The following is a 19,891-nucleotide window of genomic DNA, read 5'->3' as shown; positions in this document are numbered from 1 at the left end:
ATTGAGAAAGTCAGCTTTTTTAGGGCAATTTTATCCTTTTTAGCAAATAGCTATTACTATGCATACTTGATATCTGAATTTTAATTATTTTTCTCTCTTCTAAACTATCACTTAACAGTGAATTGTCAATTCTGAGGTCTCTAAATAGCAGTTAAAATGTTTTTATAAAAATGGCAGTTAAAATGTTTTCTTTTTCTTTTATATCTGGAAGGTGAAAACATATTTTCTGAAATCATACATAGGCAAAACTATTAATCTTTTATCCTGAGAGAAATATCGGTGACTGAATTTAAAATTGGTGGCACAGATTTACTGCAGAATTTATAATACTAAAACATATTTTTCTCAAAAATAGTAAATTTGACTATTTCGAGAATTGTAGGATTCTTAATAGTGAATAAATTTTAAATATTTTATTGAACTTTACCTTTCAAAATAATATTGTCCATTTTTTAATGCTAAAGCATCTGCAATAATTTTTGGCAAAAAAAAAAGATATTTTATTGTCAATGTTTTTACTATCATTTAAGACTTTTTTTGACCTGTTTAGAAACAAATTTCACTGATTAAAACTGAAGAGATTAATACAATGTTAATTAGTTATCTATGTTTTTTTGAGCATTTTTAAATTGAGAAGAAGAAACTGAGATAAACATTTTATGTGATTTCATCCTATTTAGTAATATCTTATAATGATTAATATTTAAAACACCCCCCAAAGATTAAAAACAAATATTTAGATTGGAAATACATGCTTTCAAAAAACGAATCAAATGTGTAGGAGATGCTTCAGTAGTCTCACAGTTAAGGAGAGAAGCCATATTTAATATAACTTCTTAAAATAAAAAAGATACAGCTCTAATTAATCATACTTTGTATGTTTTAAATAATAAAGAGAGACAATTCTGAAATTCAGCACATAGATTGTATTATGGTATTTGATGTCAGCATAATTTATGCTAATATATTCTATAAGCAAAGAGCTTAAATTTTAACAGCTTATTAAATAAATATAGTTGACGGTCAATTTTAATTTAATATTAAGCTTGAAATTACATCTTTAAATGAGTTTTGGAGCATTAAGGAAGCTAATTAAAATAAACATGTTAAGAATCAAGTATGCAAAACAAAATAATACCAAAAAGTAGCTGAAATTACAGAATTTTTAGTATAGATAAATACTGTGCTTCAGTGTTCAATTTAAATATTTAAAATAGATATTACTGAGGATAGCATAATTTATTTAAGGAGACAGGACATTTTAAAAATGCAGAATCTTAGAACATCATGAACTTATACTATCATTATCAAAGGAAGACATCTAAGTAGAAGTGCCACTGGAGATTAGTTATGTATTTTTGTAGTAAGAGCCATCTTTTTTATAGATTGATTTGATTTGAAGGAAAGCCTCTAGTGTAAAGGTGGCAGAGTAAATACCTGAAGAGTGATGTTCTCTGTTTGGGCGATCAATACCAGCCCCATGACTCTACTTCTGGCTACCTTCTAGTTAAAAACAAATTTTTTAATTCTGACAATTTAATTGCCCTTCCCAAGTTCACATTAACTTGCTTGGGGAAAAGAGCTTTAGGTAATTTTTCAACCAGAGACCCTCCAAAGTGGTTATTTATAAAAGTCATGTTGTAATGGGAGATTTCTTTAACTTTGCAGAAACCAAGTCATATTTTTATATTAAAATTAGTGCTTAATTTTAAGATTAAATATTCTTTATTAAAATTAGCAGCAACAAGTAAAACTGGATATGTGATTCTTAAGGGCATTTTCTTTCATTTTATAGTTTTAAAGTTTATTAGAAATCCATCTTAATGATTCGTAACATTTCTTCATGTGCAGAGCCTGGGTTGGCAGTTATTTATTATTAGAGCATTTTAGGTCTTGGAAGAACCTAAGGCTAAAGTCTAGTCTAACTTTATTATTTATAAATAAGGAAACTGAGGAAACAAAGTGCCAACATTCTAGGTAGATAAAGGACTAAAGCCGAGGTTAACTAATGATTAGTCAGATTTTCATATCAGTGTGCTGAACTGTCTTCTAAAGTTTATTATTAAGTATCATGGGAATTCTATATTTAAATTAAAGCTCATAAAAATACTTTAAGTGGGAGAAAGATTGGTTTTAATTCAATTGTCAATAACAGTTTAGTGGTAGAATCCTATTGATTCAAGACATTTTTATTTTGAAGAGAATGTATTTGCTAATAGAATTACAGTAGAACCTTCGTAGTTGACCACGTCTCTACATTAACCACCTCCTTAAATTGACCAAATTTTCATAGACCAGACATGTACCACATGTCTCTATCAGCCTAGTAGGCCTTATGTTGACAACCCTTGTATGTTGATCAATTTGTTCCAGTCTCTTGGGTGGTCAACTTACAGAGGTTCAGTATATATAAGAAGGGTTTAACATAGTTTAAAAAGTATCTTGTAACAAGCGTATAGAATAATAAAGTAAATCATTTGGTTTTCTAGGGATGACAGATCACATAAAGATCCTAAATCATGCCTTTCTCCCATCACTTCAATATGTCAAATACTATTGCTTCCTTTTTAGGATCAACATACACTAGGTTCTCTGAACTTTTGGGCAACCCATGATCAACAAGCCATGCACTTGACTTGTTCTAATCATTCTTTGTAGTTTGACTAATTTTTCTAGAGTAAATTTTCTTGACTTGGAATGCTATGAAAATAGAATAAAGGGAAATTAATTAGGACAATAGTTATTGTAAGATATTCTTTATGTGTCCCATTCAGAATACACTAATGGTATGTGCTTCACATCATAGTAAATGCATGCCCATATTTATTTTGTATACATTTGAAAGGACTTTGTTATTTCAGTAGTAACCTTTTTTCCCCCAAAGTGGCTAATTCTTAAGGTATAAACATCTTAATGTAATATGCACTATTGATGATTCCAGTTTGTTGTCTCAGTAGATGTTTGAAAAAGATTTATTTTATATCATAACTGGAACAGTCTTCTGTGTTCCTTTTCTATTTTAATTTTACTTACCTGGCTTTATTGGAGAGATAAATCAACGTATCTTCAAAGCTAATTCTAGAGTACTTGAACTTCATGTTTTGAAGACCAGACTCTCTCAGGTCTCTCTTTGCTTCTTGGCTTCTGTGAATCAAAAGTCATTTTTAAAGATGGCATTTTTGACACATTTCCCCAGTTTTATGTAAAAATTACAGTTTAATTCATAAATTAGGATAAATATTAAGTGAGAATTAAAGGTGAGATTAGGCAAAGGCATCTATTAATAATGATAAAAAAATTTGAACAGTGATCATGTTTAGTAATAATTTTATTAGACTGAAAATACCTAAATTGAACTGTAGAATTGAACGAAAAGTATGTTCTGACTTTATCCTTAAACTTTTAGGCCAGTGTATAATTTACTCATAGAAGATATCAGAATAGTTGATAACTTGTTTACAATAGTTGATACAGTATAAGGCAAATGAAAGTTAAAAATACACTTTTCCCTAGTACATATAAACCTGATAATTGTCTTTTATTTTATGCTTCAGAAAGTTTTTTTCTAATTTTGAGAGGGGGGGAGTTCTTTAGCAGAAAGCTATTAGACCACTGAGAATTGAACACCAGCGCATGTGGTGTGTATTAGAGTACTGTTGGTAATTTTACTGCTGCTAACTTAAAATCCTCAAGGGGGAGTTAATTACAGGAAAACCACTCTAAATATCAGTAAGCTGCATATTTTCCATGACAAGAGGTTTTTCAGTTGAGGTTGAACAATTCCAGAATCTGAGCTTGTAAAAATAAGTAAATAAATAGAGTAGGTGTGTGCATGCATACCTATAGTACTTAAATTTTTCATAAACCTTTAATGCAGAAGTTACTATGTTTTAATATTAGCAGGATGAGAACATACTTTTAAAAATTTAAATCGCAATTGGAAGGAATAACAAATTATATTTTAGTATTCGTTTAAATGAATGTGGATTTATTTATTGAGTTATTTTAAACCATTGTATGCTCCCACTGGGGACTCATTTTTTGTAAATGTTTGCAGATTAAAGAGCTTTTTTTCTTCTTCTTTTTTTTTTCTCCTCAAATAAGCTTTGTGGCTTTGTGTACTTCAGGACATGTATGGCAATAATTAGAGAAAGTAATGATCAAGGTGTTGAATTTAGTTGTTTCTGATGTGTTGGCATGTGTTCATCTAATTTAGGTTTGGAAATGAGTATTTGTATGTTATGATTCTGATTTAGCCTTTTAAAATACACTATGAGAAACATAAAATTAGTAAACAAATTAATGAGTTACATATCCATTCATATTTGTACAGTGGTTGTTTTCATTTTCTTTCCCTTTCTTATATTTAGTGATTAAGAGTCTAGATTCTGGCACCAACCTGCCTGTTTTTAAATCCTGACTCCAGTTGTCATAAGGTGTATTACTTTGGGCAAGTTACGAGTCTGTTTTCTTATCTGAAAATGGAAAATTAGCAGAAGTTTATGAAAATAAAATGAGTTAAAAATGTAAAGTATTTTAAATACTTCCTGGCAATGGTAAGTGCTATGTAATCTTAGCCTTATTATTAATATTTCTGCTTTGAAGAAGGAATTATAAATCCAGGACAAAAAGAGAATGTAGAATACTGATTCTGTAGAAAAATCTAACTAGCAAATAATATGTTATTATAATTTACTTAATAATAAAATCTAAAAGACAGTTCTTTCTTTTCCTTTTCTCTGTGGCCAGTTTATTTTTAGTAAAGTTGATAGTAAATTGGAAAAGATCTTATTTGGGCTAACTGTAGTGTTTTGATTTTAGTATAAGGAAATATAAATACTTGAAATACAAACAGTGGCATAAAAGCACACAACTATGTTCCTAAAAATGAATGATTAACTGGCATATTTCTTTGTAGCTTAAAAAAATCCATTTTAATTAGACACCTTAAAATAATCTTTTTAAATATTTATCCAGACCTTCTTAAGGTGTGTAGCTTACTATGCTGTATATGGGTGTAAAGAAAATAGAATTTTATTTATCTGTAGAATGTATTCAAAAAGCTAAATAGAGAAAACTTATTCTCATGATTTCCTTATTTAATAGAAAGCACCTGTGTTCTTTTAAGTAGTGTCATAAGCGTTGTATGTTAATGGTATACATGATGAATTCACAATAAATATAAAAAAGAAAAAAGCTTATACCTTTAACATTATCCATAAACATACTTTTTAAACCCAAAGAAGCTTTGAGCTGCCGAGTTAACCAGGTCACACACGATGTTTGTTTAACTATTTAGAATAAATTATATAGATCTATATTACTCATGTTACTGCAGACTGCTTTTTCTTTCTGGGGTTTGGGCCTTCTGCCTGGGCAGAAACTGCAGCGGAGCAAAGAGCCTAGCCATCCAATTTCCATATCAATAGCTGCTGACTGGTGGCTCAGGTGCTTTACCTCTGGGATTCATTTAGCTGAAAACCAGGAATGTCTGAAGTGTAGTGAAGATTTTTAACTTTCCCTCATGTGATACCATTTTTTAAAATATGTTAGGAAAAGATACACACATGAACATTTATAAATCACAGTCCAGAACTCGGTGTCTGCTTTTCTGCTTTTCGTAAGTAGGAAGCAGCTCAAAAGCATAGGAGTCACCCTGGAGGGATGTGGGATTTTGAAGTCAGAGTTTTGAGTTTCAGTGTTTCTTCCTTTCAGTTGCAACTCTGCTCCCTTTTCTGGGTCCCATTGTTGACTTATAGGTGTTCTACAGGGCTGCTCCCTAGATTTTGTATTCCTTTTCCCTCCTTCCTCTTGTACTTGTCACACAGTGCCTGAGAGTCTGGTGGTGCTGCTGCTCCTTACTGGCTGCTCCAGTTCAGGCGGCTTGAGGCCCCTTGCCTGCAAGCCTCTCACCCTGGTCTTTCTGTTATGTTTGCCCCCGGGGTGCCTTAGCCCTTTAGTTTAAACAGGCAGAGGAGGCAGTGTTTGCTCTCCACTTAGTTTCCACACTGCTTTGCTCTCGGATATTTGTATAAGGGATGAGGTGGTTAAGGAGCAAGTGTATATGTGAAAACATGGGTCAGAATAGTGTGAAGGAAGGAGCAAGAATGGAGTGAAGAAGAGAATGCAGCTTCTCAGAGCTGATGTAGTTTTTATTAGTGTCAGATATGGCTTCAGTGTCTAGGCCTACATTCTCATTGGCTATAAGTCTTTCTTAGCTTGGACACTTCACACTTTAGTATTTTCTTTCACAGCCATTCTTCAGCCATTTCAAAATGTCAGTATGATATTTTTTAGAAATATGAATCAGTCATTTGTATTTTTTGGTGTTAGTTATTTCAAAACTAGATTCTGATTTTTCCTATTAATGAATTCCACCCCCACCCCGAAAATGCTGCTTGTGAACCTGCTCCTGCCTGAAGTATAATAAGTAAATAAATGGTTCGATGAACAGTGCAGGGGTCAGATTTAATGGGATTAGGGTGCTTGTTTGGGGTAACATTAGACTGAGTTGGGGGATTGAGTTTGTCGAATCAGGCATGTGTACCAGCCCGCACATTCTCCCCACTACCGATGACTCTGTGTGTATAAAAGATTGATCATCTTTGGCCACCTACCCTTACCTCAACCCCTACCCCTCTGCCAAAGTGCTCTTCCCAGAGTTGATGGACAGCTTTGTTTCCTTTTCATTTCAGCGGCAGATGAAGATATCCTTGCTAAAGGAAAACAGTCCATCAAGAGTCAGGCTTTGGGAAATCAGAACTCAGAAAACGAGATCCTCCTGGAAGGCGACGACGATACTCTGTCATCCGTGGATGAGAAAGATTTAGAGAATCTTGCTGGTAAATTCAATACTTGTGCAAACATTTTAGCCAGCTTTAGGACAATAAGCATCTAATTGCTTACTTTTTTAGCTGTGGACACCAGGACTAAGCGTATACTCACAATTACATTATTTAGGGATTGTTTTTGTTCCTTCAAACATTTTTTCCCCTCGTCTTCTACAGTTTTTATTTCACTTTTCACGTTTCCTTACTGTCCTCATTATTTTTTCCTTTTATGAATAATCTCCACTGAAAAAGAAAGAAAGCTTAAAAGCAGCAACAACAAAACAAAATTGCTTCACCCATCCTATGGGAATTACCACATTTCTGTGAAATTGGGACTATAATTAAGATTCTGCCAGTTGTTTTGTAAATAAAGCTTGGAGGCAGATGAGCTATTTGCTTTGATATACAGATCTTAGTGATCATGGTGTATTTGCATTTAACTGCCTCAAAAAATTAATTCTATGAATGCCATGCTATTTTCATAAGATTCACATATTTTGCTTGATGTAGAAATTTTGATTTGTACTCTGCAGATTCTCGATTTTACGTCCCTTATGGGAAAAAATTCTCTTGTTTAGCCTGAAATTTTAGTGATTCACTAAATGGCTTTTCTCTTTAATCTCATGGCTCTTTCCTTCAAAAAGGAAAGTCTGAAAAATTCTATAGTTTCTATCAGTGAAAATTGCATAGTCTTCCATTTTGATAATTTTAAGAGAAAAACATTAAAAGCCATTTATTTGGTGAGATCTACATGTACTTCCATGTAACTTGATAATAAAAAAAAAAAAAACAGAAGATGGTATCTTCTCTGACAACTGGGAACCTCTGTAAAGTAAAATAACATTAATTGGTTGGAGTAGAGAATAGGGTAGATACTGTTATTCTTTACTTTTTCCTTCACATCCATTTCCTTCTTTATTTTGCTTCTATTCTTGCTACTAGTAATACATTCATACAGTAATAGAGGTGAAAGGGGAGTTTAATTATATAATCTTGACAATGGCAATAGGATTAAGAAGTAATCCACACTAATAAAGTGGTGTGGGTTAGAAATGAAGTGGAAATTGTCAGGGGTCTTCTGTAGGACCTAGGCTGCCCTAGCTCCTGCAGCTGTCTGCTTACCCTGTAATTGAATGTCTGAGAGTGATTGAAAAAATGTTATTTCTTCTCAGTATTACATGCTAATGTACAGAGGGCAAAAGGAGACAGCAAAAGAACACATAGCTGCTTATTTCATCCATTTATAGAGATGAGCTTTGGGAAATCATAGCTGTTCTGCAGCTATCTGCTACCCATCTGCAAACACAATGTATTTGTACATTGGGAATAGAGGGCAAAACCTGCTCTGATCTCCGCAGAGCATCCCTTCTATTGTCCTACTGGCACACATTAAGATTGATGTGAGATTAAGGACCATCACCCTTCTAACAATCGATGGAAATGTCAATTCATCTGAATTTTGAAACACTTATTCACCCATTGATTACCTGAAGCAGGCGTACCTTGTTTATAGGCACTATATTAATTCAGAACTGTAAGTGCCAATCTTTTCTTCTGCTGTTTTCTTCCCCTATAGAATTTATACAAAGAGGAATTGACATGGAATTTCAAATTCTTTCTACATCTGTGTCTACGTTTATATGTGTGTGTGTATATATTATATAATTATTATTTTTAGTCCTTATTTTAGATTCAGCTCTATTATGTGCTGTTTTATCTGTGGTGAATCTATTGTTTTCAGTAGCAGTCTGATTTGTCTCTTTGATAAGCCCTATGGAGATTTGATTATTCCAATAAAAATTCATTCACTTGGAAACCCACCCTCCAGCTGTTTACTCCCAGAGTCCCTGAACTACATTTGGAATATTAGATTTGGAAGCATTGAACAATATTTAACAGTGGAAAGGAAGGCTTAGAAAAGAAGTATTTTTACAGTCTTTCATGGGGTAAAATTGTTATGGAAGGAGGTTTGTGTCAACCTGGCACAAAATCTTTATCAGAGAATATGGTTTAGCATTTCCCACTTCATTGATAAGTTAGTGATCTTTTTGTAGTCATGCTTGAGCCAAACTCTAAGCTAACCCCTAGCCTTGGAAGCCTATTGAGGCTTCCTTGCTCCTGGTTGTTGTATCATGTTGTTTGATAGCCTGAGGCTTATTTTCTAAATGGAATGTGGATGAACTTATTTAGGCAGAGCCACCTTCTTACCTACACACTAGGTCAAAGTTTAGCAAACTTGGTGTAAAATAATTGCATCCTAGTTTACTATTATCATTAACTGCCTATTATAAATCTTCTAGTATGAGAATCCTGACTTTGCTTTTTCAGGAAGATTTTGAGTGGATAGAATATGTAAGATGACCTGGCAGGCAGTTTAGTACTAGAAGAATAAAAAATTAAATAAAATTTCTGGTCAAATTTGATTTTTTGAAAAATGTTATTTGAACTTGTTTGACTTATCTTTTCCTTTTGGCAGGTCCTGTTAGCCTGAGTACACCAGCTCAGCTTGTGGCCCCCTCTGTTGTGGTAAAGGGTACTCTTTCTGTCACCTCTTCTGAACTCTACTTTGAGGTGGATGAAGAGGATCCCAACTTCAAAAAAGTCGACCCCAAGGTGAGAAGATGAGGAGGGGGTTTCATGATGAGATGGTGGCTGTCGTAGGGTAAGATTGCCTTTGGTAAATCTGATAGGGTTAGTTTTGAATTTCTTGCTGAATTGTCTTGGCTTATATGCAATGCAGTTGTCTATTTTAGCTTATGATTCTTTACTAATTAGATTATAGAAATTCATTCAGATTCAAAACAATTTCTACTTTATTACATTTATTATTAGCTCATGGATGGGAGAGGGAACCTCAGGGAACAGCTTCTGTAAATGTATTTTGCCTTCTCAAAGAGTCCAAGGTGAATTAAGACACAAAATTCAGTGAGATTGAGAGTGGAATTATTTTGTTTAGCCTTTATGTTTTCTGGATATGATACCAATATATCACCCTCCTTGCTTTGTCTCCATGACTTACTACTCTGTCGTGTATGCAAGCATGTTTTGTATGTGTGTGAGATACCTCTGTTTCCCATTACCTTTAGTAGATTTTACAAGGCACTGTGTAATTTTCTATTCTTCAATGAAAATGTAATTTCCCTTTTAAAATGTATTTCTGATTACTTTCCAGACCTTAACAACTTTATTTTTACTCAGAAACATTTGTAGCACAGTCATAAAAGCCAAAATTAGGTTTATTTCATGAAAGAGAATGATAAATTAGCTCTGAAAGAAACAGTTCTTTAAAAAATGAGTAAAGTAAGCAAACTTATTTTAAGAAGAATAAGGTTTAAAAAAGTAATTTAAAAATGGGACTGATTTTAGTTAAAAAAAAGTAGTTTAAAAATTTATTTTATGGACTGATTGTGTACAGGTATACACAAATTTTGAGTTTATTAGTAGGAGGTTCTTTGGTTTTAGAATCATGTGAATTATGAAATCTTAATGATTTAGAAGCATTTCAAAATATCTCTTTATGAAATGTTATAGTTCTATTAAAAACTTTATAAATAAATCATTCTTGTCATATGCATATTTCTAGCACTTTAAGATTGTTGCCTTAAAAAGATAGGATTTGGTAGACTGTATGACAAAAAGGCTATAGTGGAACTGGTTGTTTTGAGTTTGATGATTTGGTTAATCCATTGTAGAGAAAACTTTAATTCTGAAATTACATCAGTTAAAATGGTTTTCTACTTTATTGCATGGCTGAAATGTCTGAAAATGTATTTTAGGCTTTTTTAGGAAAGGAAAGACTACCAAAATAACTCAAACTCTCTGATTTCTGATAATTTCTGAATTTAAGAGAGGCTGGGATTTAATTCAAAATATTCTTATGCTTTTGGACACATATGGTTTAGGGTCTATAATTTAATCTTAAGGTGTCTAATGAATTGTTCTCAAAATGTGAACATCTGTCAATCTTTGAGATTAGGTTCTTTGAAGTTATTTGCTCCTATGAGGGCAGTTATAACTTTTATTTTTCTCTGATCTTATTTTGTACAAGATCATTAAATTAGTTTTTTCCCTGTTGCTTGTAAGATACTGAGATCTTTGGGCAGTCATAGAAATGGTCTTACGCCACTGCAACCTGCCTGACATTCCAGAAATCAAAACTCCTGCCAATTTATATTTTTTAAAATTTCAGGCAATTATTGGAAAATTTCTAAAATTTTGTATAGACATTAGTGCTTTAAGGTGTTTTGTAAATGTGGACATTTGTGTTGCCTCAATTTTTTTTTTTTTTTTTTTTTGCTGATACCTGCATTAAATAAGAAAGAAGAAAAAAGAAAAGATAATGAATTTGGAATATTTTTCTTTTGTCTTGTCAAGTCTTAAATGTTTTCTAGGAATAGCTAGGGAGAGCTAGGTGTCTAATGCTATAAATACCTTTCTAAGTTTTAAAATATCATTTTAATCTTTTTAACTAAATACTGTTCCTTTAAATTATTTCATGAAAGTATAAGCATCTAATGCTTGTTTTGGAAATGTTCTTAAAATTGAGAGCATTTTCCCCAGAGACAAAATTGGTTTTTATTATTTAAAAGAATTAGTGTATTCCTCTGAACCACTTAGTATTATGGTGAGTTTGTTCTACATCTATAGGTAGAAAGACTAGAAAAATAGTTATAATATACGTTGAAAGAGGGGAGATGATTTCAGAACCGATAAGATCAAAGTTTATATTTTTAACACAGGGCTGTTTTTACCAGGAGATCTTACAACTTAAGCCTGTTTGTCAAGTGAACTAGACTTCAGATCCCTGAGCAGTTTTCTTGTTTTTCATCTATCTCTGCTATCCTGCTGCTCATCCTTCCATACACCCCCTTCCCCCACTCAAATTTCTTCCTCTGATCTTTAAAGTTGTTTTTTTAGAACATTTTTTTCTACATCTTTCATTCATGGGTTTCCCCAGTAAAGTAGAGCTGGGCTAATACAAAGGATAAATTTTAAATATTAAAGGGTAACATCTGACAGACATTCTGTACCTGTGCTTCACCATTAGCATAGCTAATGGAGTTACCTCCAATATAAAGAAGAGAAATCAATTCCTTTGGGATATTTCAGTTTTACTAATTTTAAAAAATTTTCTAATCATTTGTTTCCTGGCCTTAAAAATGAACCATTGTTAAATTTGAAACATTCAAATGAGTATATTGGATTGCTACCTTAGAAAAGCACCAAGAGGAGGAAGGTACTTTGCCTATTTGTAAACTCTTGAAACAATAATTTTTCTTTGGTTGTAAACATGGTATTAAAACCTTTTTGTGTTTGAATTGCATACAAGCAGCTTCAGAATAATTCTTACAATTTCATAAAAAATAATCCTTATGGCATTTACAACTAAGCCATCTTAAAATTGAAGTTATTTATAAATCTGAATTGTTCATATCACCATTTGTTGGAAGAGAGAAATACTGCTGTAACCATTCTATTCTTTTTTTGGTGTGGCTGATTTAATAATTAAATTTTTATTCTTTAAAGCCTGAAGAGGAACAAATGGTTGACGGAAAAGTATCAACTGACTTTAAGTATTTGGAAAAGATTTGTAAATATTTCCTTTGTATTTAGGCTTTAGGTTGTTTTAAAATTCTGGCATAGGAAAGTAAATACCTTAATTTTTAATGTGAAAAATTCTTTTTTCTCTTTCAAAAAATAAGATCCAAATCTGTTCTTTTACAATGTTTTTCTGTTTTCAAATATGAAATAGATGTTACCTTTAATCTCAAAGTCCACAGAAAAAATATATCTTTTGGTTGAGTAAAATTAATACTTTATCTTCTAAGGATTTTAGTGGGAACGCCTACAGTTAATTCTATAAAATGTTGTATTTTAAATTTTGTAAATCAGAGTTTAAATGGAAGCTTCTTGCATTTAGCTTCTCAAGTTCTCATCTTCACAGTGTTAAGTTTTAAACTGTGATCTCACCTGCCTTCATTTAAGAACAATCCACAAACAGTCAATTACAATGTAAAGTAATATTTTTATTACTGTCTTCAACAAGAGGGCTTAGGGTAAGGGTAGAGGTGCAAGAAAGGCAGGGGCACAATCTGACATTGGCACTGAGATACATTTAACATCAGTAAAACTTTTTTTAAAAGAGACATTTTACATATAGTTAAATAATTTTTCACTTGGTGACATTCAGGCAACCAAAAAAAAAAAAAACGAGAGAGAAAGAGAGAGAAAGAAAAGGGGGAAAACTATTATACATTGATTTGAAAATGTACCTTGGGTTTCATTTTGTGGTGGTAAAGCCCGATTGCTTCTTTTGTGTGACCCTTTAAATTCACATTGTTTGGAAGAAAATGATCACTTTTGTGCAAGAACATGATTTGTTTTGGTTAGTTTGCTCTCTGTTTCTTAATTAATGAAGGTCTTCCGCCTGATTCCTTTTCCTCTCAGGTGACTTACATAAAGTTTGTGTCTTAAGTTTCTGCTGTTGATCGCTCAGTTACGTGTTGTGTGTTTGAGAGAGCACGCCCGGTTTTGTCGCTTTTCAAGCAGTCCCCAAGCACCCTATAGTTTGTCCAGGCTTTTGGGATTGGTGAGAATTTCCCTGGCCAACCTCCAGGTCTGCTTGGCAGCGCTTTCCAGGGCCGAATGGGGCTTGCCCTGAAAGAGGTCGAGGTTGGGCAGAAAGTAGTGAGGGCAGCGGCGGCACTGCAGGCAGGAGATGAGCTGCAGCAGGATGCCGTTGAGCCGGTCGCCCAGGCACGACTCGTCCCAGTCCGTTTCCCGCGGGTGTTTTTCGCATTCGTACAGCAGCAGCGTCTTCATGTGGTAGTTATTGAGCGGCTGGCCGGGCAGCTCCAGGTGGCGGTCCCGCAGGGTCTTCAGCACCGAGAGACACTTGTTTCTGCAGCCGCCCATAAGCAGGCGGTTCTCCGCCTCTCCGAACTGCAGCACCCAGGCGTCGCTCTCCGCCGAGCTCTGCTTGCCAGTCAGCGAGTAGCACTCCTTGGAAAGCAAGTTGAACCCTTCGGCCTTGACCTCCGCCACCCTGTTGGGGCCAGGCCACGGGATGTGAGGCATGGGCCACTGTGCCGCGCTTCGAGGCCAAATCCCTGTGCACTTGAACGCCGGAGTGATTTGCACCACGTAGCGCTCCCTGATGCGCAGCTTGACCTCACTGGTGTCGGCGATCATCTTGACCACATCCCGATAGCTGCACTTGTCCACCGCCTGGGCCACCAGCGTCTGGAAGCGAGAGCGGATCTTGCGCGCTGAGAGGTAGCCCGACGCTGTGATGAACTCGACCCAGAGAGACATGCTCCGCTTCCGCCCATCGCTCAGTTTGAGCACGGCGCAGCCGGGCAGCGAGCCGTCGTCCACGAAGTTGAAGACGCCCATCTGGTTTAGGTAGAGCACCACCTCGAATTCAGTGGGCGAGATGACCTCGAGCCCCTCGTAGCGGGCATCGATCTCACTCAGGGAGCTGATGAAGCGAGGCTCCTGCACCTCCACTTCCTTTAGCACGTCCGAGACCACCTTACAGACCTCTCGGATGGTCTTGGCGATGGCCGCCTTTCGCGCCTGGCAGCGCTCAGTGTAGTATTTATTGAGCTGGTAGACCAGCTTGGCCTGAGCGGCAATCATGTTTGGGCACAGGTCCGGGCTATACACCGGCGTCTCGCAATACGTTGAGGGATCCAAGGCTCACGCACTGGTGGTGGCCCTGCGGCTTGGCTTTTGAAAGAGGCGGTGGGCTCTGGGTTAAGCCCCACTTTCACTCTGGTTTTCCACCTGGGCTGACCGCCTGATGCTGTAGCCGGCTGGCTTTTTCTTTTCTCTCTTTCAAAATCGTTTTCTTTTGCAGAAAATTAGAAAATGGCAATTTTTGAAAAAGAAAAGTACCTTCTGGGACTATTTTGCTTTCTCTTGATATGCAAATAAAATTGACGGTGAGTGGGGCGGGATGGAGGTAGAGGAGAGAGAGAAAAATTCAGGTTACCAAAAGGTTAGGCTTAGATGTCCACAGCCGAGATTGCCCAGAAATCTGGAACTATGAAGTCTTTTAAGTGCCAAAGTAAATTTAAAAATAAACGCAAAACATTTAGTGGTTCATTCTTAAACTTCTGTTCCTACGCTGGTAGGACTTCCTCACCCAGGTAGGAGAGAGCCTTACTCCTCACCCTCCCCTGAATGGTCGTTGAAGGATGTAATTAATGCCCAGACAGCCACGTAGCGCAGCTCAGTCCGCGGCACTCTCTCGGAGGTTTGAGGACTCCCCACAGTCTCAGCGTGTTGGTCTTGTCTCTTCTTAGGGGGTAGTGTTGTCGTCGCAGTTTTCCTCTTTTCCTACTGGAGGCGTTGTTTGGACTGGGTTGATTTGTTTGTAGTGGGTTCTTCTTGTCTTTAGGTGCAAACCGCTATAAGTTGTTTGATATTCATTTCTGCTTCGTAATTTATACTTTTGGCCCTCACAAAATCTGTTTTAGTGTGATGGAGTCGTTGCTTGCGTTTCATCTGGGGTGTAGTTATAACGATTCAGGGTTTTTCTTCTCCTCCTGTAGGCTGCTTGTACAGATTCCACTTTCTGAGTCGTCTCTCCCTACTCCCCTCCGACCTCAGGCTCTCCTCTTTCCCTCCTCCCCTTTCCCCTTCTCCCTTGAGGTCTCTCTCCCCCTCTCCCTCGCCTCTGTGCTCTCGCTCTCTCTCTTCCTCTCCCTCCCTCTCTCTCCTCTTCCCCTCACTCTCTCTCCCCTCTCTCTCTACCTCGCTGTTTCCTGGAGTTATTTAGTTTATGAATGGTCCCAGGGCCATCAAGAAGGGGGTGGAGCTTCAGTTCCTACAATCGCTATCCGAGCTGTCACTGCTTTAGCCAATCCGAGAAGGAAGAGAGGCACTCTTGACGAACGGTAGCCACCACTGCACTTGATAAAGAAAGGGGGTAAAGGGAGAAGTAAGAAAATAGGAGGAGATAGTGGAAGTCAAATACTCGCACACATTTTACAGCTCCCCTCTTCTTTATCCTCCTTTATGTCCTCCTTTCTTATCAATTGCAGAGAAGAAAAAGTCTATATAGAGGGACTTTTCCTGGAGATGGCTGGAATAACGCGAGAGAGAGTAGCAGTGGTTCAGAAAGGTTCACTTTTTTAAAAAAAATTTAATTCTATCTACATTGTGCAGAAGGTGCAAACTCTAACAAAATTACTTTGGCTTGAAGGCAGATGGGAGGAGAAAGGGGAGTCTGGGAAAGGACCTAGGTTTTCTAGGGTTTTTTTCTTCCTGTAAAGTCTTCCCATCTTTTATTGTTGCTCCCCTCCCATTGTTGCCAATAGCCAAAGCAATTGCTGTATATGTGCACCAGTGTGGGTTGGAGTGGAAATAGTGTGAGGATATGACCATGAATCTCTTTTTAGTAATTTTGATATGCTGTTGAAAAATGGGGCAGGACAAAAAATAGTCTAAGCAACTAACTTGTTTGATACTTATTTCACAATTAAGATTCAGATATATTTAATGTCATTACTTTATCATTACAATGACCAGGTACTAGAGAGAAAGTATCTAAGTGGTGAGAAATGGTGCAAATTTATATGTTGTAGAATTTAGTAGGATATACTTTTAAATTAAAATAAGCTACTACAATTGTTTCAAACTAAATGAAAATGAAGGGAAGGTGAATAAGTTTTCTTTAAAAGTTAATGTTGTAAATCTAATTTTGGATGCATTCTCAGGCTGTAGAGTCTCATTCATAAAATGATTTTACTTTTATAAGTGACTATTGCTTTTAAAAGACTTAACTGCTACAAAAATCTTCAACTATCCTGTTATCGATTACACAGGCTTCACTCCTCCCTTGGCATTTCAATGCGTTTGCCTTTTGTATATGTCTTATCCTTAACAAGGTAGTACTCAGATACTTTTCAATTTAAGAAAGCTATAACACCGTTTTTGATTTGCTTAATATTGAGGGTTTATAATTGAACCTAAGGTGTCTGCATTCTGCGTCTTTTTAAAACATGTCAGGTAATTGGGATTACTTTTAGTTTGATTTGGGAGGTTATATTCCAGCCCTGGCTTATGTGATGAAAATAAAAATCTGTGAAGCCCTTTGAGTGAAGACTTCATTTTGCTAAACCTGGTGGCGTAGCTTTTGCAAAACCCCTTGGGAGGACATGACTTGCCCTTTTAAACCCCAATCAGGTGAACCTGAATTCAGTTGAAGAGGGAAGATAGTTTCTTTCCATCAATTTGGTGTCAGGCACTTGGACCTCTTGGTTCTTTCTTTTACATCTGATGCGGACAACAGGCATCTTGCCACCCTACTTCTCTTGTTATATTCCCTTTACAAAAAAACTTTGCTTTTTCCTCCCTTAATCAACTCTGATTTATTGCTTAGTATTTGTCTTTAGTAACGAGTAATTAAGAAGAATAGTCAGAATGAAGGGTACGTGAAACCTCGAGACTCAGCTTTAACTTCTCCAGAGTGGTAGAGACTTGGGGCGGCTGTGGGCTCCAGCTTTCTGGAAGGAAGAAGCTTGCGTCCAGGCACGCTTCGCTGCTGCTGTAGGACAGAGAGGAGCCAGAACGCCTTCGGGGTTCGTGCGCGTGGAAGCCCATGCTCTGTCGGTAACCCGGCGCGAGGTCGCACCGGGAAATTTCACTGGACTGGAGGGCACTCTGCCTCAGGGAGTTGAGTGACCCGTCGGGAGAGGATCCGTAGGAGCGAGGGAGAGAAGCGGTTCGGAGCGGAGTTGTGAGAGTAGCAGTTGTTCTGGGCGGAGACTGGTGGCGGGGCTGGAGGGTGCAGAGCGTTCCCTCCCCGACGCTCGAGGCGGCCGCTTCTTCCCCGCCTCCGGGGCGCGCGTGGCTGAGACTGCGCGTGGAGTAGCCTCGCCCGCGACGTTCCCTGGAGTGCTGGCAAAGCTGTCCATCCACCGGCCAGCCGTGCCGCCCGCCCGCGCTGGTCCCGGGGTAGGCGCCCAGCGTCCTCCACCCACGCTGTCTCCTCGCCGGCGGCGTGGCCCGGGCGGCGTGCTTCTTTGCGCCACCGTTGGACTGACTCCTGGCGCCACTTCTGTTCCCGGCTCTGTCAAGCACGACTAAGTTTTCTCGCACCTTTGTCCCTGCGTTCCTGCACTTTTGCCTACAGAGGCTGAAGGATGACAAAACGTTACAAATGTTTTGATTTTAAAAACAATTCATTACCAATTTACCCCTTCTAAGTTAGATGCTCTAGTAAATAATAAATCAGTTAAACAAAGACGACTTTAATTTATGGCGTGGTACTAATTAGAAACATCATTTCAGCAATAAACTTAAACACTTCCAGCAAGTACTGCTCCCTCTCGCTAGCTCTCTGTCTCCCCCTCCCCCACCCCAGCTCGCGCTGGCCACCTCCGCTCTCACTGCAGCTTCAGCTGTGTGTTTGCGGATCCTCTCCTCCTCTGGTTAAATAATTGAAGGGAGAACGGTGTCGGAGGAGGCTGTAATTGAAGAGCCCTGTCGCCTCTGCTTTTATGTACGTTAGCATAGAAGTCCACCAGCAGCTCCTGATGGTGCTTTAAAAGCAAATGGCAGCTCCTTCTGCAGGAGATAACGTCCTCTACTAAAGGAGACCTAGTGAGAGAAAGAAACTCCAGAGGCTAAAAGCCACTTGAAGTCTTCAGACCGATTGATCTGCATTCTCTTGTTATAATCCGTCTCATCATACTTGAGTTAATGAGCCAAAGGAGGGGGCGCAAAATCTGATGGTCCTTGACAAATTCATTAGGGAGGCTGCAGGACATTTTATGTGACTGTTAAACGTCTTGTTTGTTTGCTTTAGGCAGTGCCAACATCAGCTTGCTTCTGCCCAGAGCTATGGTACAGGGCATTCCTAAAAAGGGAAGGAGGACTTTGAGGGGTGTGATTGGAATTTTTTGTTGTGGATTGCAGGTAGCACAGCCTTCAGACTTCTCTAGACTTTACCTTTCACATCATTACATTAGCAACGTTTTATAAGAATGCAGAAGATAATACTGAGGTGGGCATGTTTTTGTTTACTATAAACTAAAATATGTGTCTCTTAAAACTGTATTCTGAAAACTTTTCAATTGCTTTTAAAAATTGAGGTTATAATAATTATGAGTTTTTGAGAAATGTGAATGTTGAAGGCCCAGAAAACTAGCCAGATTATTCCATTACGTCCTGTTTTTACTTCATCATGATTAAAAAAACTTTTATTTCCTCTCACTGAAACACTTATGAGTATATAAACTTGAAAATAAAAAATAACTATTTATAAAAATAATTTTAATAGAAAATTGGTGTATTTTCATTTGAGCACATTGTTATGTTTAAAATTGAAACACAGAAGCAGAACTTTGTGCTCTGGTGCTGAAAGTAAGGTGATGAGTTGACAATGCTTAAACTGAAAATATTTCTAATTTAAAATAATGGGCAATTAAAGCAGAATGCTAACCTTGTAATACAGGGTGTTCATAAATTTCGTGTGCATTTTTTTAAAAAATTGCACACTATTTTAAATAGCACATGAACTTTATGGCCACCCTGCATTTTATTCTAAGATGATATAGTATTTGATTTTTTCAAAATTTTCTTGAAACCTCGGATACTGTCTTGTGTAGGGAATTCAGTTATATTTTCCTTCATCATTGACTTAAACAGCTTCAGCTTAAGTGCTTTGAGAAAGAACTCTGTCTTCCACTTACAGGAAAACAGTATGAGAAAAAAAGAAAACTAACGCCCTTTGCCTGTCATTTTTATACATTCCTGCACTGCTGATGAAGCTTAAACTGCTTCAGGGAATGTATAAATTTGAAAAGAAAAGATTCAGTAGTTCATGTTGTGTTTCTCAGAAGCAAAACCAAACTAATGGCTGAAGTCAGTGCTCTTGTACATCTGACAATTATAATCTTGTTTACATTTCCAGAAACTACAGAATCCTTAGACTTTTTAATTTTTGCTGATCTTTACTTAGAAGGGTGTTTACTGAGTTATATTTAGTGTGTTTTTTACTTTATCACATCAGTGGGACTTAAAAGGTATCTCTCATTTTATTATCTGTA

General features: G+C 36.9%; 2 protein-coding genes across 6 annotated transcripts in view; one reads left to right on the top strand and one right to left on the bottom strand.

Annotated features, from left to right (window-relative positions):
- LRBA (LPS responsive beige-like anchor protein) overlaps nucleotides 1-19,891 on the top strand; it is a 736,826-nt gene that overhangs the window by 415,281 nt on the left and 301,654 nt on the right. For all 5 annotated transcript variants that reach the window (XM_023513466.1, XM_023513464.1, XM_023513465.1 and 2 more), the window contains 2 exons: nucleotides 6,696-6,842; nucleotides 9,307-9,443. In XM_023513466.1, coding sequence (XP_023369234.1) covers nucleotides 6,696-6,842; nucleotides 9,307-9,443 — 284 coding nt within the window. The remainder of the gene's footprint in view (nucleotides 1-6,695; nucleotides 6,843-9,306; nucleotides 9,444-19,891) is intronic.
- On the bottom strand, nucleotides 12,836-15,582 carry MAB21L2 (mab-21 like 2). Its single transcript, XM_003790215.2, has one exon. It carries the CDS (start codon nucleotides 14,469-14,471, stop codon nucleotides 13,392-13,394), a length of 1,080 nt encoding a protein of 359 aa, XP_003790263.1. The 5' UTR covers nucleotides 14,472-15,582; the 3' UTR covers nucleotides 12,836-13,391.

This window comes from Otolemur garnettii, unplaced genomic scaffold, assembly GCF_000181295.1.
Source record: "Otolemur garnettii isolate 467f Iridium unplaced genomic scaffold, OtoGar3 scaffold00041, whole genome shotgun sequence".
NCBI classification, from domain to species: domain Eukaryota; kingdom Metazoa; phylum Chordata; class Mammalia; order Primates; family Galagidae; genus Otolemur; species Otolemur garnettii.
This window is presented reverse-complemented; position numbering and strand designations above follow the sequence as displayed.

Excerpts from the sequence above, each read along its gene's own strand:
- MAB21L2 (XM_003790215.2), bottom strand. The coding sequence starts at position 14,471 with ATGATTGCCGCTCAGGCCAAGCTGGTCTACCAGCTCAATAAATACTAC.